General features: G+C 39.8%; 1 protein-coding gene across 1 annotated transcript in view; it reads left to right on the top strand.

Annotated features, from left to right (window-relative positions):
- THSD7A (thrombospondin type 1 domain containing 7A) overlaps nucleotides 1-23,847 on the top strand; it is a 309,979-nt gene that overhangs the window by 240,219 nt on the left and 45,913 nt on the right. The window contains exons 10-13 of the mRNA XM_081147876.1: nucleotides 5,902-6,034; nucleotides 7,442-7,545; nucleotides 20,708-20,902; nucleotides 22,254-22,517. Coding sequence (XP_081004002.1) covers nucleotides 5,902-6,034; nucleotides 7,442-7,545; nucleotides 20,708-20,902; nucleotides 22,254-22,517 — 696 coding nt within the window. The remainder of the gene's footprint in view (nucleotides 1-5,901; nucleotides 6,035-7,441; nucleotides 7,546-20,707; nucleotides 20,903-22,253; nucleotides 22,518-23,847) is intronic.

The raw sequence follows: 23,847 nt of genomic DNA, 5'->3' as shown, positions 1-23,847 counted from the left end.
AGTAACTAAAATGTGCCAGGCACATTCTAAATATAAAGGCTATAGCAGTAAACAAAGAAACCAATGTTCCTGCTCTCAGGAAGCTTACATTCTGGTGCTTCAATGCAGTTAAGGCATTTAATTATTCTAATTTCTTTGAGTATGAAAGGTCAAGAGGAGGGTGCAGGGGATTTGAGAAAAGAGAAGAAGATGTGACATCCTTTTGGAGAGTGCAAAGGTAGGCAAGCTAATAACGTGTAGTAGAATTTCTAGGCAACTAGTGCCCATTTAGTCATGTCTTTAAAAAGGGCATCCTAAACACAATTGCCAGTGTTTCTCCAGCCATGTTCATCTTCAGTTGACTGAGTGCAGGAAAAGTATACGAAAATAATTGGTTTTGATTAAGATTGGGACTTTTCCAGGATAGTACAAGAAAGGGAGAGAGGAACAGGAAGTCAAAGATGTTTTCAAGGGAGTACTTCCAATAATAATGGAGTGTGGAATCTAGGTAGGGTTGGAATGGAACTAAGGTCATGAAAGGGATGATAGATACTGGAAAAGTGATGCGGGAATTGGGTTGGCCATTTTAATTGAGTTTGAAAAATTTTAGTAAAATGAGAACTAAAGTAAGTGACTGCAAGGTTAGGAGGAGTGACCAGAAAGTAAAATATATGAAGATGAGTGTGCAGGTACCGATGATAATGATAACATCAAAGGGTGAACAGAAGAGCTAGTAACTGATGTGAGCTGCAGGAAGAGGTCATTGGAGGTGAGGAAGTTCAGTAATTCAGAGTAAAGTGCCCTGGATACAATAATCAGATGGAGCCACCAAAGAGGTGACAGAGCCAGAGAAAAGATCACAGTAAAGGACATTCTAAAGTCATTAATTAATGAAGCATTGGTAGATGACTGCTACAAAGTAGATAGCTAATGATAAAGCTGACGACAGGAGCTAAAGAGGAGTTGGAGATTTTTAAAGGTAAAAGGAGAAAAAAAGACTGGGAAATGGCTAGGTAGAGTCAGCTTCCACTGCAAAGAGTGTGAAGGAAACTTTCTAAGAGAGAGATGGGAAAACATGAGATCCAGTGGGTGCGGTGGTGGAAGGGTTAGAGGATGGGAAACAATGAGGAACTGAAAATCGGGGTATGGATGTAGATAGTGTTGTGGGTCCAGGTGACGATGGAAGATATTTGGGGGTGGGAGTGTGGGGAGAAGGGTGCTAGTTTCTTGTGGGGAGTAACTGGCCTGTGAGATATAATGGGTTTTACTTGCCATAGTCTCTTGGGGGTGGGCAGGTAGCTTCTCTAAATTAAAGTGCCACTATGATACTGTTCTCCCCTGGGGATCCTAGGGTGTTGGTGACCAGGAGTACAAGAATGCCGGCTCGGAAAACTGCTGTCCTGTGAGCTAGGGACTCTCTGAAAGGCAGGGCTGTGTTTGGTTGAGTGCCGGTCATCTCACCAAGAGCAGGAGATCAGCCCTGCCTGTTCTCTTTGGCAGCTCTATGTTGATTGAGTCTCCTATGATGAAAGGCTTTCAGAAACCCTAAATCTAGGCACTAGACTCTTTTAAGTGTAACTATGAGTACTGAGGAAATAAAGACTAGGGGGTAGAAGAGGGATTGCTGTTGGACAACAGTGCCAAGATGCTTTGTGCTCCTGGAGAAGCCTCCTTCGTTTTGCCTGTAACTAAGAATAGGATACAATGGTGTTATAGAAAACCAGCCCTTTGTTGTAAGGAAAATAAAGCGATGATATGTGGTTAGGTTTTCATTATTTTGTATGAAATGGGAATGGTCCAAGTTTCATTGAAATTACACTGACTTTCGCACACAATTAAAAATGCAAAACAAAGTTGAATGTTCAAGGATAGATAACAGCAAAGAAAATTAATTCAAGGATGGGATGGTTCTTCTAAATTTAATTCTGCAGGTGAAGTCTAAAGTTTATAAGAGTTTTGAATTAATGAAAGTGTGGGGCTAACCTCCTTTAAAAAAAATCATTTAAAGAGGAAAAATTACTCTTTAGTATTGTGGAAAATGGAACAGAATAGCTTAGCATCCCAGCAAAGAACAAAAATGAGTTATTCGAAATGTTATTCAGCCCTCTCTCAAGATAACGTCCTGAAAAACCAATGCCTATAAAGATCAGTACTGAACAGAGTAGTTTAATCCTTCAACCAGTGCACTTGTTAACTGTTTTTCAAATTTTCATAAATTTTACAAAGGGTGTTTTTTTTAAAAAAGGAAACACTTATGCATATAAATTATTTGTAACTCTAATCTTTAAAAAAAAACAATACTTTTGACCAAATAATACATTTAGCTGCTCAAATTCTATTCACTCCCTTTTCACACTATATTGAGAGCTAGAAGGGATATTGCAGAGGCATCTATTCTACCTTGATGCCCTTAAGCAATACTATCCTAGAATTACCCCAAAGATAGGAAAAATACCTTTACATTTTGCTTCTTGCATGAAACATTTCTTTTCCAATTTCCTGTCGCTATGCTCCTCCAGCCTGCTATTCCTCCCACATCCAGTTTAACACACCTTAGTTTTGCCTGCCCATTAAATCCTTCCACCAAGTAATGTCTTTAGTGAAATTTATCTTGAATGTCTTAAGGTATCTGAAAAATGCTGTAACTGTGTGAGGTGTTACATTCCCTCTGAATCTATGGGCCCCATTATCACATAATTGTTTTCTGAATATACAGTCCTTTTTTCCCCTATTCCTTTCCTGGATGAGTATTTTCAATTATAATCACCACATGAATAGTCCTTTATTTTTCTCATGCACATTATTTCCAATGGACAGAATGATACCTTATTTTTTATTGATCCTCAACGCACAGGCTTAGTTCCCAGGTTTTTACTGCTATAAGGAAATGGATTAAAATAAATAGAAGATGTTAATAAGCCAGTTAAGAAGAAATGAAATAAATGTGTTTGCTCACCTCACTCATCAAATATTTATTAAGTCTTTACTACGTGTGACTATTATTCTAGGTGCTAAAACACAAAAGATAAATGGAAACTATAGATGTATATTAACCACATACAATAAATTGGTGTAAGTCATACAGGATATTATGAAGGTTATGAAATTCCAGTTTGCCCACTCAAATTGTTCGTGAGCAACCTTTTCAAGTGCACCGTAGCTCTCCCTTTGTCTGTGCTTTGATTCAAGAGCTCTGTAACCTGGGTGAGCTCTACAATCTGTTTCTTCGAGTGTACAAGTAATTTCTTCACTGAGATCTGAGAAGAAGTGAGCCTCTAAGTGGGTAGGAATATGGATGTCATGACACTTCCTGGGTAACTCCATTAAACTTCTTCTCTAGGTGTCATGGCTTTGAAATGTTTCACTTGAATCAGGTCACAGTCTGTATCCCGTGGGCCGCACCAGGTTAAGGCATTTGAACTCTTTATAGAAATAAATGGATTGCCAAGGTGGAGCCAATTGTGAGAGTTATCATAGTCTTATATATTAAATACAAACTTGTGCAGATGGTGTTGAGAAGGCACTAGCATATTTCAGAGCGGGACATTAGGTGGCTTTTTGCTTTCAAGTCAATAAACAAAGTAGAAATGAAACACTAACATTTGATGGCTGCCTCCCAAATCTGAACAGCCCTACCTATGTACCAGGTGACATTTACATAGTTAAGGACCCAAAGCTTCAGTCTGTAAGGTGCCACTGATGCTGAACTCACAGTCACCTGCAGTCTCTGGATCCCTTGTTCCCAATTCCATGTCTGTTGTCTACCTGCCGTTTGAGAGGGTTGAAGAGTGATTGACACCCTGGGAAGCAAAGACCTGCTCCTCTGTCGTCTTTTCATCTTTTCCCTATTAAAAAACAAACACCTCCTCCCTTCCCCCAAAGCTAAACAAATGATAAGAATGGCCATTTAGTGTGTTTACTCTTTTTAAAAGGTTAATGACAGATCATGAACAAAAGAAAAAAATAATAGAAAGTGTAAAAGAAGAATGGAGTCAAGTAGTAAATGAGGGAAGAAGAGAAAGATTATTCTATCAAATCAGAGGTAAGGTAAGCTCCTGCAAGTGAGAAGAAAATTAGCTCTGAGATTCTGGTGAGCAAAGCAAAAAATAGAAGCACAGTGGATTCTTAAGTGATTGTCAGGGGAAACAAAGTTTTTCCTAGCTCTAAATTATTAGAGGAATTTATCACCTGAGCCTTAAAAATAGGAGTCATTGGATAATAAAATGGATAGAGGTTGCAGGAGCAATTTTATAAAAAGTCCTATTGGCATTTCTTAGATCTTCCCTAGATAAACGATATTTAACATGTAGAAGCTGAAGCTAGCATTCAGACTACTACTGTTAAACTAAAAACATCCATGACAGTATTTTCAAATACTTTAGTTCTCTGCTACTCACTACCTCCAGTCCCTAATTCCCCATTCCATTACCTCTAGTAGTCCAATTATTCACTAATATAGTTAATACAACCATTAATAGTACAGGTTTCCCCCACAATGGGAATAATCCTAAAAAGTCACATGTGAACCCTAGAATCTGAAATTGGGACAAGGCATACAAGGTCGTCTATTCTTGTAGATAGATCTTAAACCTGGGTGTTCATCACAATTCCCTGGCAAGCTTTGTAAACTTCAAGCCCGGCTCCCAAAAATTCTGATTTAGCAACTCAGGGTATAGGTGGAGATATATTTTTGTTTTTGTCTTTTTAAAGAAATTATCCTATGCAGCCAGGCATTTGGGAACCACTAATCTGATCCATTCTCTCGTCCAACACAGGAATCTCCAATCCACATTGCTGGGAGTCAGGTGCCCAGACCATGTTGAGGGACACCTTAACTTCATGAGAAAAGATGTTTCATTATTGGAAAGTTCTAATTGTCCAATCATATTTTTCTGCTAACATAATAACTTTAAGAATGTTTCATTTCATTTCTGGTTAAACTTTCATTGTTCGGGCCTGCTAACCCTTCTAAATTTCTCTGTTCCTGTAGTCTCCATATTAAGTATTTAATGATCTTGCAAAAAAATTTAAATGCATCGCAGGAACTCCATTAAAACAGTTCTTTAGGGAATTCTTTTATGAGTGAAACTGTGCCATGCGGCTGTTCATCCCTAAAGTGTATTTATTATAAGTTCGAGTATTTTTTTATTAAAGTTGGCAAGTCTTATTATACATGATCTGTTTCTAATATTAAAAAATTTTGAACATCTTTATATCAATAATGCTGTCAAGTTGATCTCTTCATTGTAGATAAATCTTATTTCCTTTAGTTTTTTAAATTGGGAGTTATTTACTTAGAGTAATTATTGCTATTTCGAATGCTTCTCTAAAAAGTCTGCCTTTAGGAAATGACTTTCATTTCACTACTTACAGCCCCGATGTTAAAATGTGACCTGAATTGAAGATCTTAGACTGTTTAACATGAATAATAAATGACTAGAATAATTTATGAGTTATGCATTTCAAATTAAGTGGATAACAAAGAAATAAAATTTCACATTAAAACCTGGAATATATTCTCCCAAGAAGGATTCATTACATGTGTATGAGACCCGTGTGGTGAACAGGGCTATGCGAAATGGCATGAAAATAAACTTAAGGTAGAGGAAAATAAATTAATTGGAGCTGTCATATTTCTCAAGGGGAAAGGAACATACAAAAGAGCAATTACTTTGCGACTGTGTGTTAGGAAGCCTGGTTGACTATGGAACTGTTTTATTCATTCTTCACATTTTTAAATATCAACTGATCAGGTTTTCAATGTAAGCGGTCTTGGGGAGAGTTTAGGAAATGATTAGACTAGATGCGGCCTCTCATGCAGGGATGTCAGAGCCTGTGTAGCTGGAGACAATGTCCTTTCTTCACACGGGATGGTGTTCGGAGGTTTCTTTTCTCAGAGCTTAAAAAGCTGCCTCGTTCCAGGGAATTCCGGAGCCAAGAAGCAGTCTCGGCACCGCGTCATCCTGCAGCTGCCAGCCAACGGGGGCAGGGACTGCGCAGACCCCCTCTACGAGGAGAAGGCCTGCGAGGCCCCGCCAGTGTGCCAGAGCTACAGGTAACGCGTGAAAGAGAAAGCATGTGACCGATACACTGAGCAAAATACTTCAAACCCGCCCGGCCGGGTGTGGCTCACGGATGAGCATCGACTCAGGATCCAGGCGACCGGGGTTTGATTCCCGGTCAGGGCACGTGCCCGGGTTGCGGACTCGATCCCCAGTCAGGGCCCTGCAGGAGGCAGCCAACCAATGACTCTCTCATCATTGATGTTTATCTCTCTCTCACCCTCCTTTCCTCTCTCTGAAATTAATAAAGATATATTAAAAAAAAAAAATACTTCAAGTCCAACCCCATCTGCAGGCTCAGTGGAGTTTGGGATGTTTATAGCTCTATGTGCCATCTCCTACTTTTTTAAAAGAGCTGCTCTCCTACTGAAATGATCTCTAGAGAGACAATTACTTGTATAAATTTCCACACTCTATTATTAGCTCCAGGAGTTAGGAAAAAATTATTATGTTGATGTGAACTATAAGGAATGCAGAGAAGTTGTTAATAATTATGAAACATATGTTTTAGGAAGCAATTTTTTTCACTTAGAGGAATAGCCTAAGCCTTCCCCCCTTGGCTCCTAAATGCTGGCATCCTTGCTCTCGAAATGACGTCTTTATCTCAATGATGCTAGTAAGATGTTCTATTCATCTTTGGCCACCTCAAAGAAAATTAAGGTTATTGAAGCTATATATCATCGTCTTATAATTATTAGAGAAGTATTTTCTCAGAACTATGAAAAGAGCTTGACACGGTATGTAATTGCAATCCTGACAACAAGTGAAATATTGTGGCATCCATTGATGGAATGTGTGATCACAAAATAGCAATTTAAGGTGACATTGATGGCAGATCTGCCATCTTAATTTATCTGCATTTAATTCTGACAAATAGTATAATTATGACAAATAGTATAATTGCATGTTTACACGGTGAACACTGACAACTATTAGACCAAATGCATTTATTTGACGGATTGGTTTTTGTAAAGAGTATTATAATTTCAGTTTCCGGGTTACCGCTATGATGCTAATCAAAAGAACACTGTACAAAAGGCTCATGACATGAATGCAGTTTTATAACTCGACTATAAAATAAACGTACCTCGATTAAACAGAATGCATCACTTCTGGTTCCATCTGGTACATCTAATCATTAAGATGGCTACACCTTCTCTGTAGAGTTTATTCTTATAGAACTTGCCCATGATGGACTCTGTCTCCACTGCCATAGAAAGTACTTTTATATTTAAGCTGCTTTTTTATAAAGTCTTGGAGATCTAAATTAAATTTAGATAGGACTGAGCATTGTCAAATAAACTTCTGTTTGCAGTGGTCAAAGCCCTGTTTCCATATCACCATATCTCTGATTTGCCTGGCATTTTTGCTTCCTCTCAGTAAAGTTTCTTTTCTTGTAGGTGGAAGACACACAAATGGCGCAGGTGCCAGTTAGTCCCTTGGAGCGTGCAACAGGACAGTCCTGGAGCACAGGAAGGCTGTGGGCCCGGACGACAGGCAAGAGGTTGGTAGCCTCATCCCACGGTTAATTTGCTTTTCATTTCTCTAACACCTCTCGCTTAACCACCAGCTTAATGAGTTTGTCGTTCGGATGCCAGGCTTAGCCAACAGAGCAGAGCAGCTGTGAATCTGCCTAGCGCTCATTCTACCTGGCACCAGAGCACGGAAACGTCTTTTCAAGGTGTCCTCTTTGTTCTTTGACATTAGCCTATAATTCCTCTGGCTGAATTTTTCCCTCATTGATATCTGGAAGATAATCAGACTAAGCTCTTGAGAGGGTTATGATATAGATCACAGACACTGCAGCTTCTTCTTCTTGTTAGCTTTTGGATCATGATAATTCCGTAACACTTTTGATTGTCACCTTAACAATCAACCAGATCCTACGTTCTTGCCCATCTGCATTATATAGGTGCATGCACATAATGTAATATAATTGGTTAACTTTCCCAGAAGTTCTCAGCAGTGACACTCCTAACATTGCCATGGCTATCCCCAATTCTCTTCAGATGCAGTACAGATTTTTAAAAGGCAGATTTATGTACTCGAAACCAGCCATATGTGGACTGCAATCTCTGTGCTGCTAGATAACATGGAATGCTGCAGAAATGAGGGATGGAAATGTTTCCAACTTGCCAATATTATTTGCTGGGGTATTATGAATAATACTTACATTCGAAGCTTTGGAACATGTTATTTATGCATGTAGTATAAATTCGGTCTTTAGAGAGTACACAATTGTTTTTACTCATGTTGACTTTTAACCTGTAGTTCCTATATACCTAAAATGTAGCTGAATATACACAATGGGATACACAGCCACCGCCTCTCTTTGGTTCATAAATGCAGAATAGAATTCCAAAGCTTCTGTTGATGTGACCTGGAGCCCTTCTTTTCTTTGAGATGAGAAGATTTCTTTCCTAATCTGAAAAAAAACAGCTTTTTTTTTTTTTTTTTTTGCAAAAATCTTCTATCTTTATAATCATCATTTTAGAAGTCTTTATTTGAAACATAAAATTTGATTTACAAATAATATTAACTACCTAGGGATTTTTAGGATTTTATTTTATATGCTTAATTTTCATTATGTATCTTCCATCATCAGCTTTAGCTAAAAAAACAACTATCTCCTTTTACAGTTATAGGGACTTAGGTATCTAGAATTGAAAGTCATTCCCCCCATTTCAAACTATTCATCGAGAAATTGAGTGATGCGACAGCTTCTCACCAGCCCTACTAATTCCTCCTTGCATCAAGCGTACATCTGCGTGCAACTTGGGCCCTACTTGGAGTTTATAATGAAAACGGGTATGAGTTTGTGAGTCAGGAAACACAAGTTTCAGTCCTTGTTGTGTCACTAATACAGTGTGAGCCTTAATCATTACTTCACCTTTCTGGGTCTCAGTTTACTTAGTTGAAAAAAAGAAAGAAGAGAAAAGAGGGGAGGGGAGGGGAGGGGATCTATTTAGTTCATCAGATTCTTTTGTTCATTAGCTTCTTCTTAAAGAAGACTCTTCAACTTTTCCTGTAGTGCTGGTCTGGTGGTGATGAACTCCTTTAGCTTTTCCTTGTCTGAGAAGCTCTTTATCTGACCTTCAGTTCTAAATGATAGCTTTGCTGAGAGAGCAATCTTGGTTGTAGTTCCATGTTTTTCATCACATTGAATATTTCTTGCCCCTCCCTTCTGGCCTACAAGGTTTCTGTTAAGAAATCAGCTGACAGTCGTATGGGTGCTCCCTTGTAGGTAGTTAATTGCTTTTCTCTTGCTGCTTTTAAGATTCTCTCTTTGTCTTTAACCTTTGGCATTTTAATGATGATGTGTCTTGTTGTGGGCCTCTTTGGGTTCCTCTTGTTTGGGACCCTCTGTGCTTCCTGGACAGGTAGGGGAAGTTTTCTGTAATTATTTTTTCAAATAGGTTTTCAATTTCTTGCTCTCATTCTTCCCCTTCTGGCACCCCAATAATACGAATGTTGGGTGCTTGAAGTTGTCCCAGAGGCTCCTTATACTATCTTCATATTTCTGGATTCTTTTTTCTTTTTGCTCTTCTGGTTGGGTGCTTTTTGTTTCCTCATGTTCCAAATTGCTGATTTGAATCTCAGTGTCCTCTACTCTACTGTTGATTCCCTGTAAATCATTCTTCATTTCAGTTCAGTAGCCTTCATTTCAAATTGGTATTTTATTATGTCATTGATTTTCTCAGTTATTTCCCTAATAGTCTGCTTAAATATCCTTATAAACAAAATTCTGAACTCTCTATCTGTTAGCTTGCTTGGATCTATTTCATTTAGTTCCTCTTCTAGAGATTTCTTCTGTTCTTTCCTTTGTGACATGTTTCTTTGCCTCCACATTTTGGCTACTTCCAGGTGTTTGTTTCTATTTATTAGGCAGAGCTGCTATGTCTCCTGGAATTTGTAGAGTGGCTTTGTGTAGTAGGTGTCCTGTAGGGTCCAGTGGCTCAGCCTCCCCAGTCCCCTGAGCTGGGCCTTCTAGGTGCTCCCCTGTGTGGGCTGTGTGCACTGTCCTGTTGTAGTTGAGCCTTGGTTGCTGTTGGCATCAGTGGGAGGAATTGACCTCCAGGCCAATTGGCTGTGAGGACCAACTGCAACTACAGCCAAAGAGCTGCTGTGCTGGAGACACCCCTATGGAGCAGGATTTACTTCAATGGCGCTTTGGTGTTCACCAAGTGCGCCCCTTGAGTGTGTCACTCGTGGATGTGGTAGGGTTGTAATCCAGCGTGGTCGAGTCTCACCACCAGGTGCACTGTCTCTGGGGCCTCCCTGGAGGTGCAAAGTCAGCTTGTGCCAGAGCCTTGCCCAGGGCCACCCAGCATGAGCTACTCAGCAAACTGTAATTGGCTGCTACTTGTGCTGGGCTTGGAGATGCCCAGGAGAGGCCAAGCTATGAGCCAGTGCAGCTGCGGCTAGTGCCAGGCCTGGGCCACTTATCAAGCCGTATGGGGCCCGCTGCTGCTTGTTTGAGAGATTTTAGGAAAGTCCTAAGCATGAGGCTCGAGAGGCCACTTGCACAGAAAAGCCCCTGGAAATGGCCTGGAGGAGCTGCAGGTGGGGGGGCGGGGCCTCGGGAATCACGGGGCGGGGCCAAAGGTGTGAGTCAGGTGCTGGCGATTCAAACATGGCGCCTGCCTGCCGGCTGTGTGCGGGGAGGACTCGCCAAAGGAGCCACGGCCTCCGCCAGCCCTTCTGCCTGGGAGGAAGCCGCCCTCCGCCTCTCGCCCGGATCTCAGGCAGGTTAGTTCCTCCCCGAGTGTCCCGGGTCCTTTCAGGCTGCTGCCCGGCGCTGGGCTCAGAGGGAGCGTCCGAGTGAGTCCGTGCCGGGCCCTTTAGAGGAGCTGCTGGGGCTCCCGCAGCCTCCGCGACCCTCAGCCACAGTCCCCGCTGGCTTCACAGCCCGAGGTTGTGGGGATGTCTCTTCCCGGCCTGGAGCCCTGGGCTGGGGGCCTGCTGTGGGGCTGGGACCCCTCGCTCCTCTGGGAAACCCCCACCGCCGAGACATCCTCCCTGGTGTACCCCACGGCACCGCGTCTCTGCTATTCAGCCCCTACCCGCCCGCGTCCCCGCCCCTCCTCCCGGTCTCGATGTTTCTTCAGCTCCCTGGTTGTGGGGCTTCTGTGCACCCAGATCTCAGGAGGCTCTGGTGACGGTGGTTCTGTGCTTTAGTTGTGATTTTGATGTGGTTGCGGGAGGCGGCGGGCGCAGCTGTTACCTGCACCGCCATCTTGTTTCTCTCAAGGGGAACCCTCTTAAATTCCATAAGAATATAAGTTTTGTTGCCTTGGTAAAGACTTTTTTTTCTTAGAGCCTGTATTTCTACAGAAGCATGAAATGGGGAAAATCAGGAGCGTAGAAATATATTTTGCTAATGACGAAATGGCATAATTTTTTCCTTTGATGGTCATGGCTGTTTTCAGAATTCTGCATGATTGACCTGTTCAGTTCCTGCTGTTCTCTTCTTTGTTTTTATCTAGTCAGAGACTTAAAATATGCCAACTTTTGCTATTTTTTAATGATTAAAATAATTGTAGAGTAAGGATTAGCATCAATCAGCAAAGACTATAGAGAAGCAACCCCCGTCCTCTCTAGTCTATTAGATTTCCTAATTCCAGTCACTTGCTCAGCTGTGATGGCATTCAGAAGGCTGTGTAGAAAGAGCCATGAGCGTCAGGAAAGAAGGAAGGTGTTCCGGCCAGGGAGCTTCCATTTGATTAGGGAAATGGCATCACTTGTAACATCCAACATGTAGGAGTTCAAGGCTGATCCATTGCGAAAGCAGTAATTTGAAGCTAAAGAGCTTAAGAAAGACCTAAAAGATGAGCTGGGACTTGACTTGCACCATAATATTAGGATTAGTACAAAGGAGAAAATAATACAAAATAGGATCAATTCTATAAGCTAAGCATTTGAGGTAAGAAAAATAAAAACAGTAAATGTGTTCACAGAAAAGTGGACAGTGAAAACTCTGAAGATGTGAGCTGGAGCCTGGGGTGATTTTGTAGAAGGCTATAAATGTCAGGATCAGTATTTTAGACTTTGTTCAGTAAGTAGAAGGAGCAAGCACCTGATGAAAGCAGTGTTTTATCTGTCAGCATGTACCGAATAAATTAGGAAGATAAGACTCATGGGTCTGGATGCCAGCTAGTACACTATTGTAACAATGCAAGAACAAAGAACCACAAGTGGTGGGAATGGGCAAAAATAAATGAATTTTCAAACAGAGGAAAATAATTTTAGGACTTAGTGGCAGGCGAGAGTAGCAGAAATAGAAATAAACAAGTCAAAGATGATCATATATTTTTTTTAACACCAATAATTTTAGCTTGAGAATAGCTATATTGATGAAAATTCTTAGGTCTGAAACTTAGAGCTGATTTTAGAGAGCATATTGTGCATTAGAGGTGACAGCAAGGGAACCAATTAAAAAGTCCAAGTATGCATTTGAAATGTAGCTATAGACATAGCTTAGGACAGAAGATAGAAATTTGGGTAAAATTTCCAGAAAGGGTTTTGACATAGCCGTAGAAGAAGCTAAAGTCTCTAAAATACATTGTACACTGCCAGAAAAGTAGTTATTGTATTTAACATTAATCATTTTTTTCTATAACCTGTTTGCATTTGTAGACTGTTTAAGCATTTCTTTTTACCTAAAGAGCTTAAATGTACTAACTTTAAATTACTTTTTCCTTGCTGTGTCAGAAATAGCACCCTATGAATTAACTTTACCATTCTATGATTCTAAAAGTAGAAATTTTTATCCCATCAATTTTATCAAACTACTGGTCTAGACCAGTGATCAGTAAACAATGGCCTGTGCACCAAATACACCCCACAGTCTGTGTGGGTTTTTTATATAATTAAAGTTCTCTTGGAACACAGCCATTCCCATTTCCTTACTTATTGCCAATGGCTGCTTTCATGATACAAGGCAAAGCTGAGTACAGTCAGCCCTCCTATCCACAGGCTCCACATCTGCAGATTCAACCAACAACAGATAGAAAAAATTTTTTTAAATGTTACGTTGTTGCTGACAGGTACTGTGTGTTTGGGCCTGTGATGGTTGCATCTGTTTTTATGTGGCCTACATGGTGCTGTTGAGAGAATAAAAGTATATAACAAATAGTTTCCATTTATTATGGTTGGAAATATACTGCAGGCATACATGATTTAGATGACTCAAGAAAAATGGCAGGAAGTCAGATCTTTATGTTTGGGGAAGGGTGCATTGGCCATTTTGCAAGAGTCACACTCTGGGGCTTTGAATACTTCCAGGGTATTTGAGTACCAGACTGAAGGGGGGAGGGAGTTTCAGTAGGAAAACAAGAGTAGTAAAGAATCTTAGCAAAGCGTTACATATGGAAAGTGGTGTACTCCAGGAAATTTTGCCTAATGGTATAAGAACTAAAAAGAGAGCAGAGAGAGAGATATTTTAAAGAAGGAACTGACAGGATTTGGTAACTTTAAAACTCGAGTCCTTAAATATTAACAGAAATTTTAGAGGGCCTTGACATAGGTAACTTTCCTATAATATTGTCAATAAAAGAAATGCAAGTAACATGAAATTATGTCCACATTCTATTTAATGTTTAAGTGAATAGATAGCCCATATTTGCTTTATACTATTTGAGTCACTGCGTGTAAACTTTGAATAGAACTATAACTCTATTGTCTTTTCTTTGTTCACATTTCTGCAGTTTGGTAGCATTTAGAAAGCTAAATAATGGGTGGGTCAGTGACTATGTCATTGAGACCTACACATAATAGCTGTAGCTAAAGTTACTATTACATTTGCACTAAAAATAAAATACATGGCTCATAATAATGACAATTTTGGAAAATTTACTTATTTTTTATTTATGACTTCCCTAAGGGACAATATCAGTCACTACTTAATCATATACGTAAAAATGTATCTATATTATTGCAGAGTTTATTACTTTGTGACACATCTATAACCAAGAGCATGATGCAAAAGTATCATAGATTAGATGCTGAGATTTCATACAAATAGCTTCAAATTTGTTCTTGCTCAGTCTCCATGTGGTCTTCATGCCATCTCCTGACACGTGTACATTTTATAAATAAGGTGGAACTAGAGCTAATAATCCCCAGAGTCAGCCCTGACTATCCTAATCCCCCAGCCCCACTGTATCCCTGCCTGCCTACGAATGCCCATTATAATGTTAACCTGTCACTAAGATCTGACTTCAGTCTCTTTATGTGGAAGCCAGCATGATTCAGATGTATTCCCAAATCTAGAACCACAAATATAAGAAAACATTTAAAAAAAAACACCTTCAGTAATAAGCCTCACATCACAGGGACACTTCTGCCCTGGCAGCCCTCACCCTGCATCACTTATTAGCTAATAAGGTTATAAAAGGGCCCACCCTGGCCAGCGTGGCTCAGCAGTTGAGCATCGACCTAGGATCCAGGCAATCGGGGTTCGATTCCCGGTCAGGGCACATGCCCAGGTTGTGGGCTCCATCCCCAGTCAGGGGTGTGCAGGAGGCAGCGGATCAATGACTCTCTCATCATTGGTGTTTCTATCTTTCTCTCTCCCTCTTCCATCCAAAAATAATAATAATAATAAGGTTATAAAAGGAAAGTTTAGAAAGAAAAGAGAAAATTTTAACTCTTTCTCTACCAAAATTAAAGCTAAATAAATTTGTAGAATGTGAGATGTAAGTATTTCACAATTAATGCTATTTTTTGTGAACAAATATGCTTAAATATTACGCTTCAATTAAGTGGCTTAAACTACATTGATGCCCTCTGACCCACTTTGTTCTTTTCAAATGCTTACGTTTTAGAGGCATTATTGAGGTAATGCCCAGAGTATCTGGGCCAATTTATCGCAGTAACTCCCACTCACCTGTTAATTGTTAGAGATTGTTATGCCACAGCAGGAAAAAGAACAGAAGTGGAAAACAAACTCGGTAGAAAAGAAAAAGAGCTTGCTTTGAAGAAATTTTTCCCAGACACAACTTTCAAAATCATATTTTGGCTAACGTATTTATTATTTACCACCCAATAATTTTTACATGCTTCATTTATGTAAACAATTATTTTAAACTTCAGATTTTTCTGTGTTTAAATTATTGCCTCTAATTGCCTATGAATACTAGCATCCTAGTCGATTTGGGGGTTTTGGTTTTGTTTCTGTCTCTAGGAAAACTCTGTCATAAGGTGATGATCAGCGTTTGCTCGTTTTTAAGCAGCTCATAAAATCAGCTAGACTCTGTGATGTGCCTGTGATGGTCCCTCAGTGCTCCATTTGCTGTTACGCAGTTAGTTAAGCTTCCCAGACCCCAGTGGGGGGCCTAACTGAGCTACTCCACTGGGAGCCGATTATTATTTCCTAGTAACTCCTTACACAAGGACTTCCACATATATTCTGAGCATCAGTGAGCCTGGGGAGCATTGGTAACTATTTAGGATCGATAAAAAAGAAAGTGTATATTTTTTTCTCCTTCTGCCAGTTACATTCACAACTTGTAATTAGGAAGCGTAATTTGGCAAACTTGCCCGTGAAGGTCTCTTTTCCACAGAGAAAGACGAAGATCATTATATCCACCGAGTAAACAACGGGAGCCCTCTTGCATTATTTATAGGTTTGGTTTTCTAAGCACAATTAGGTCTCTTGGTAACTAACTCCTGCTCCCATTAAGCTTTTTTTTTCTTTTCATTTCTACATGACTCATTCTCAGTGTTGCCATTTTTTCATAACACTGCAGGAAAAATCCCTCCTCCAGTCCCTCGATCAGCTGAACATAGCCTGTCTCTAGTGCCACCCGGACGCTGTTGCCGTAGGATAAACCGTGTGAATGCTGCTCAGTTGGATAAGTCAGGTCGCAGGGCTCCTTGAACTCTTTGCCACCTGCAATCCAGCAGCTGTCGCCGCACTCGGGCAGTGGTCTTACTCTGGTTCCTGCAGTGAGCTCCTGTGCGCACAGTTTAGATCTAGTCACTTATTTCACTCTGATTATTGAAACGAAATGACAGCAGGGTCTTCCCCGCTGAAGGGTAACCCCGTAGACCGATAGCATTTCTCCTCTTTATGCATCCTGAGTAGTAAGGGAGTTTCATTCCTTTGCAAGAAAATGAAGGTGAGCAAGTACATTCTGAGTCCTGTTAGGTTTTCCTCACGGCGGCCTTGGTAGCCTCCGTTTCCAGGTTCCTCTGTGCGTAATGCTGCTCTCATGTCCTTTCTGCTCGGACCCATGTCATCGAATCCCTTCCTTCCAGGAACCTTTACTATGTTCCTCTTTAAACAGAGCACAGAGTTCAACTTCCATGGAAACATTCGGGAATCGATTCTACTTAGTCTACTTATTAATCTTTTTAAGATTAAGCGTATGGGACATTTCAATAATACACAAAAGTAAAGAGAATAATGTAATGAGTATTCGTAGTATAGCCACCACTCCCGCAGCCTCAACAGTTTTTAACACGTTGCCATTCTTGGTCGTCCGCCACTCCTCCCACACTTAAAAAAGATTTTGCTGGGGTATTTTAAAGCAACTTCCAGATAAGATATATGTCATCCATAAACACCTAATTATTTTTTTAAACATAACAGGATAGCACTAAACAAAATTAGCAATAGTTCTTTAATATCATCTAATATTCAGATTACATTCAATTTCCCCCCATTGTCTCAAAAATGTCTGTTTATAATCGACTTGCTTAAATCAGGGTTAATGAGGTTCTTCTCCACATTGCACTTGGTTACAATATTTCTTAAGTCCCTTTGAAACTAACAATTCTTTGTCTTTTTTTCAGAGCATTTATTTGTTTAAAACGCTGGCTTTCTTATTTCTTTTTCCAACATTTCCTTAGTGTGATGGGCTGAGCGTTCCTGGCTTGATTCATGTGTAACTCACAAGTCAGTCATGTGGGTGTCTCCCTGGCTTTCAGCTGCTGGAAGCAGCCTGTCCCTGACACTTAAAGGGGGGGGTGGGGGGTGGAGAAGGTAAAGGGGGCTTAAATGGTGAAGGAAGGAGACTTGACTTGGGGTGGTAAGCGCACAGTACAATATACAGATGATGTATTGTGGAATTGTATACCTGAAACCTATATAATTTTATTAACCAATATTACCCCAATAAATTCAACAAAAAACTGCTGTGCCTCAATAAATAAAATTATCAATAAAATAAAGGGATATAATCAGGAGAGAGTTAAATATGGAATTTTACTTTACAATAATTATTTGATATTTGTTGACTTCACTAAGAAGCTTTTTATGGTGAATTATTTGTAGGGCAGCATGATTTTTGGCCCATCTTTCCAAAAGGACCTCAGCCCAGAGAACTTGCATAATCATTGTGCACAAGATATACATGCTCCTCCTGTAAATATAGATACAATTGTCTGAGTATATGCAGCATTTTGGTGTGCTAGGAACCATGCTCAGTATGATGAATCTTTCTACAGTTAAAACCACCCTGTTTTAAGTGTCTTAGAAATGATTTTTAAGATTTATAAAGTTGAGAGACCAGATGACTTCCTTTCCAAACGTTTACGTTTTTCTCACCCCCAATAGCAGGAAGCTCATTTCAGATTGCATTCTGTGTTTGAATTGTTATATTTCCTCTAAGTCAAAATAGAAACAAGTTGAGATGTGTGATAAATTTTCAACATATTGTACAAATGCTGGTGTTGCTACTTGCTTGCATAACATGGTATGAGTAATTCATTCAGAGTTCATTGTCTAAAATCTCTGATAAGAGGAGTGGAGTGCTGAGTGGGTTCTGAGAACAGATACGAGAATTTTACACATTTTTTCTTTTCAACTAGTCAAAATACTAAAGATGTTATGTACTGCAAGTATATAGGGAAAAGGGCTTCAGATTTTTGTAAGTGGTATCTATAGACCTGCACAAAATTAATTTGCTTCTGGAATTGTGTTGGTAGTGGTTTTATTTTGGTTTGGTGTTTTGATATTATTTAATGGGATGACAATTGGAGCAGTTCTGAAATACAATTTGTGAGAAAGAACCTTGGAGAAGGAACCTTAATGGAGAACCTAAGACAACTTCATTTAGTTTCTCAAAAGATTTATAATCAGGTCTCTGTTTCATAGAGCCAAATTGGGTGAGTAGGTAAAGGTAATCTTATTTCAAGGAACCCACGTTTAGTTTTGTAATTTTCTTTTAGTTATAAACAGTGTGACCTGCTTCAAAGCCTAGAGTTCTAACATGGTCATATCTCTTATTTTTCAAATTTATCATACTTGAGGTTCCTGCTAATCCTGATTAGTAAAAAGTATAATATCTTCATCTTTATCAACCCTTCCTCTTGAGCCTCCTTGGGGCAACTTTGCCCACAAACCACCAGAGCTTACTAATTCTGAAGTGTTTAAGGAGCCAACCCTGCTTCCACAGATGTAGCAAGAATTGCAAAATCACATCAGCTCATTAACACACCACGTCATGGGGACTCCTCCTACATCAATCCACAGGTAGCATTCTTCCAAACTGTGTGGATGCTCTTTTTGGCCCCTCCTTGTACTGGTCCCCTGGAGCTCCAAGTTTAGAGCTGCCTTAGCTCATTCCCACATGCTCAGCCATTGTTTCCCAAAGCTTGGCGCAATGACAGGGTAACTGGGTACCAGAGGACTTTTGATCTTAGCCACAGGTCTTAACCAGACCCATCCTTGTGCCTTCAATGCTCAAACTGAGTGGGTCTTCAACTTGAATGTGCATCAGGAAATCCGAGCAGCTTGAAACAAATGCATATCCCTTGACCCCACACACAGAATTCCTATTCAGGAGCTGGGGAGTGAACCTAAGATTCTTCAACTTCAGTAGCATTTCAGGTGTTTCTGATGGAAGTAAAAATATAGTACCCACTAGAGCAGTAGTCTTCATGCACTGCTGCATGTGTGAACCATCTGGGAACTTGAAAAAGATGCAAATGCCCAGGACCCTGTCCTCCATCACTTAAATCAGAATGTTTGAATTCAGCAAAGGGGTGGAAAGGTTCCAAAAGCTATCCAAGCGATTTTAATCTGCAGCCTGACTTGAGACCCACTACCTTAGGCTGGTATGAAAAACATAGATCACCAGGCATTTCCTCTCCCATGTGGTGAGAGTCTTTGGGGCATTTAATGTTTTTTCCTGTCACATAACCTTCATAAAGGCATTACTGTCCACTCTACCAGGTTTTCATATCTTTAAAATTCAGAGACTCCTGTTCTTTTCATAAAATTGGCCCTTCTGGGTTGTGAGTACTCAATGAAGAGATACCTATAGCTAAGAAATGGGTGAGTATTCACCTACGTTTGCACAATTGTGTAACTTTTCCTATAGCAGTTGCAACAAATTGTGTTCACCTACAGGGAGAAAGCCTTCCCTTGTTAGAATTTTTATATCCTAATACACACCCCATCACGCAGCCCTACACTACTAGGTGTTAAGTTTTAATATACAGATTCAGAGAGTGTTGTCTAACCTGAGGCCTTCTGTGTTCCCCCCTCCACCACTGTAATTTGGGATCAAAATATCAGACCCCTTCACCTTACTTTCATAATGATAGAATCCTGAGCAGGGCAGAAATCAGCAGCCCTTTCAGCCTCGCCCATAAACCTGAAAGTCCGTGTAAATCAGTCTGACTAAGGCCATTTAAGCTAGTTCAATAAAGACTTAACTAACTTTAGGACCAAGGTATAAATGTTTCATCTGCCACCTCAATAAATGAATGAGTTATTTTAAAACCAACAGGGAAAATGGCAGAGGGAGAAAGGGGATTTTAAACATCACTTAAGCTTTTAAAAAGCATTTACCTTAAAGCAATTTTACCTCTATGTTCAGTAAGTAATGAAGCTATGACGTGGCTTATAGAAATCAGTAAAACAGTATTTTGGGGAAATCATCTATACGAATCAAAATTACTTGACCATTTTTTTAGGAATCCATATGTAGCTGTGGAAATAGCAATTATTATATGATACATTAGGGTTGGTAAAAGTTTTTATTTTTATTTTTGAATTTTTGGTTGATATTTGTGCATGTGAAGAACTTGTAGACAGAGAGGATGGGGGACTTTGACACTGCACGCTCCCATTAACTACTCAAAAGCCATCGCAACAAACTTCCAATGTAAAAACACAAAAACAAAAATATGCAAATGCAGCTTCAAGACAAGTTCTTCTGTAAGAATCCTCTTCCCACCAATTTGTTGCTGCTAAGTCTCTCCTGTATAGGAATCCTAGAGTGGCCAATGATACGAAAGCAATTATTAGAGGTATGTGATGTCTCCCAGCATCTCTCTGAATAGCCCATGTTCAACATAAACTATTATTAGAACCCATGAATTATTTATTTATGTCTTAAATAATTCATTTCTCAATATACTCCACCTGTGACTTGAAATTCTTACTAGCGTCTAGTAAAAATTGCTAAGTGGCAAGTGTGTGCGCTTTTTTGGTATCACAAAAACCACTGCGGATTATCCGTGATTTTTCTTTTAAACCTATGCCATCAATTTAATGGCTACTGTGGTTATCAGAAACACTCCTTTTAGATTCCTGCTGCAAACAAAGAATTAAAAGGATTCCTCTGACTGCTTAAGAAAATGTTAATTCCTAAATTATAGAGTAATTCCAGACACTCCAGTTTGCTGTAAATGGCTCTCTGCTTTTCCTCTAGCCATTACTTGTCGAAAGCACGATGGAGGGCAGGCCGGCATCCACGAATGCCTGCAGGACGCGGGCCCCGTGCCAGCCCTCACCCAGGCCTGCCAGGTCCCCTGCCAGGATGACTGTCAGTTTACCAGCTGGTCCAAGTTTTCTTCGTGCAACGGAGACTGTGGGGCGGTCAGGACCAGAAAGCGCACCATTGTTGGTAAGAACAATTAGTTGGAATGCCAAAGTCAACACTTGTCAAGGTAGAAAAACACAAAAAAGTCGGGCCAAGATAGTTCCGACAATGTATTTGGAAAATGCGCAGATGTGCCTTATCGTTGGTACACTTCTACCTAATACATCAGTGGATTTGGATGTGTATTTTAATGTAAGTGGCCAGCGACAGTCACGTTGTGTAATTTTAGTAAAAAGAAGAAGTAGCCTTGGAAAGGCTGCCACTTCATTTTCTTAACCCATTCTCACCGCATAGCCTTGAATTATCCTTCATATCCTAGAAGAGGACTCTGACCTTAATTCTGTATCTGAAAATTGCATTTTAAAAGGCAGTCACAGTGGCAAAAAGGAGTGATCTAATGAGCAAGAACAGGAGCCAACACGCTGAACTAAACCCTTGCAATTCAAAAATACTGTCAGTGGCAAAAGAAACCTAAAAATATTGGTGCTAGTAGACTGGTCAGAATTGAGAAGTTATAAATAAGCCACCTGTCATAATGAAAACTGCATAAGCTAGCTTAGAAAAGTTACAGATAAATGTATGTAAAACATGTGATTAATGATATGCAGTATAATGGAAGTCTATAATATATGACACATAATATAATAAACATAAATATATGTGATCTAATTTAAATGATATATAATTCTAAGCACATGTTACTGCTGCACTTGAGGTATTTATTTAAAGGGGGATTTATTTACATTTCTATACAAACTATTTCTAATATTTTTATCCTGATGGTAATTGTCTTCATTTTGAATATTGATATTTCCTTCATTATTGTATTTCCTACATTAACCACCAAGTATGTCAAAATGATTACCCTTCAGAAATCCTGAAAGAGGCAAAATCATAATCAAAAAAGTAAATACAAAGATCTCATTTTCTGAATTGCAATCCTAGATAGCTATACCACCTATTTGGTATTAACAAATAAAGCTGTGAAGTTCAGGACAGTGGCTCCCGCTCCATTTCATGTTTTGCACATGATAGAGGAGAAATGTATGCAGTAACCTCCAGCTTCCTAGTCAGTGAAAACACACGATCATTCGAGAGGATTTTAATCATCTTAAAGAGTATAAAATTCACCACAACAGTTAGTCCCTTATATAATGGGCTATTTTTAAATGGGAAAAAAAAAAAAAATCACTGTGGAAAGCACCTGGTACTAACAAAAGCCAAAATAGAAAGCACTGTGGGGTGAGAAAATAGCATTTATTTATAGGCGACTGTTGAACACAGCTAAAGTGGAGAAAGGAAGTTTAGGAAAGGCGAAATTTTAAGGAATGCTTGAAATTAATAATGGCATTTTCCAACGTAAATTTCTCCACAGGAAAAAGCAAAAAGAAGGAAAACTGTAAAAATTCTCACGTGTACCCCCTGATTGAGACTCAGTATTGTCCTTGTGACAAATATAATGCGCAGCCCGTGGGGAACTGGTCAGACTGCATTTTACCGGAGGGCAAAGTAGAAGTGCTGCTGGGAATGAAGGTCCAAGGAGACATCAAGGAATGTGGTCAAGGGTACCGCTACCAAGCGATGGCATGCTACAACCAAAATGGCAGGCTCGTGGAAACTTCCAGATGTAACAGCCATGGTAATCCCGTTTTCTTTCAGTGTTATACACTTTCTGCCTTTGGGGGTGGGGGGAGAATGCACATGTGTGAGAATGGAGACAAATGAAGGTTTACAGAATTATGTTCTAAATGGAACATCATGGGGCACTACACTGTACATATGTCATTTATATGTAACAGGACATTCGGTGGCACTTATCTCTTGTCCAGGAGTTGGCAACTAAGTCCCAAAGTTGGTGGCCAAGAAGCCTCACAGGGAGGCAGAATGGTGCCAGGGCCTACCTTGGGGTTGATTAAGAGTCTGTTGACCAGACCCAACCATCCCCAACAGGTCTGCACAGAAAGGGAGGGAGGGGGAGAGGAGAGTTCAATTTAACTTAATTTGAGAATAAAGTTTTAAACTAGGCAGACTTTTAATAACTAAACTGGCAAGATTTTCAATGTGCCTTAAATGTCATTAAGTGTCAGAGAAGAAAGACTGAAGCCATAATTGGCGAAAACTCAAACATCTCCAGCTTATTGCTCATTGAGGTGAGGTTGGCCCCCCCAAAAAGTTCATGCTGTTAGGAAACTGTCTGCTTTTGATTTCTAAACATACATACATGCATAAATAAAACAAAAAACAAAAAAAGTTAAAATACAGTGATAATAATTGAGTTGACAAAAGTTTTTGAAGAGTGACCGTTTTTGACCACTTATGTAGTGAGCTCTTTGGTTCTAAGTCCTAATACAGTCTGCCTTAAACAATGTTTCTTCATAATTATTTTATCTTAATACAGCTGTCTTTTTGTAATGGAATGAGATCAGCTTATTGGGGGTCAGCCTGAATCCTAGATGTCATATATTTGCAAACCCTGGACAATGATCCTCCTGCCTTCTTCATGGAGGTAGCCTAAGAAAGAAGAGTTAAGTTGCCAGGAGGGGGGTACATGGCAGCTACCTTCCAGTCTTGCCAAAATAACTTCTACTGGAATGGTGCTCCTCTAGTTTTAGCATATGGTTCAGAAAACAACATGAAGTAGTAGGACCATCTCGCATTTCTGAACCATCAAGGTATCATAGTGACACATCTGTCAGAATCCCTTACACACGTTCTTACAAAGAAGTTTCCAAAAGTCTCATTCTTTTTTAAACCTTACATCACAGCTCTTGTTTTACCAAACAAGATATAAGCCCCCAAGACTCCATAATATTGAAGCTCTAGAGATAAGTATGTTTCAGGTTAATATATGTGCATTGCTAAGTTTAAGATTATTCCATACATTTAGAACAACAACTGTAAAAGGAAGACGAGCTTGGTGTCTGTGATAGGCACACTTGAAGAAACCTCTCTAAGTGTAACTGAGCATT

This window comes from Miniopterus schreibersii (genome assembly GCF_964146895.1).
Source record: "Miniopterus schreibersii genome assembly, chromosome: 9".
NCBI lineage: Eukaryota > Metazoa > Chordata > Mammalia > Chiroptera > Miniopteridae > Miniopterus > Miniopterus schreibersii.
The sequence above is the reverse complement of the archived record's forward strand: the minus strand, read 5'-3'. Positions and strand labels throughout refer to the sequence as shown.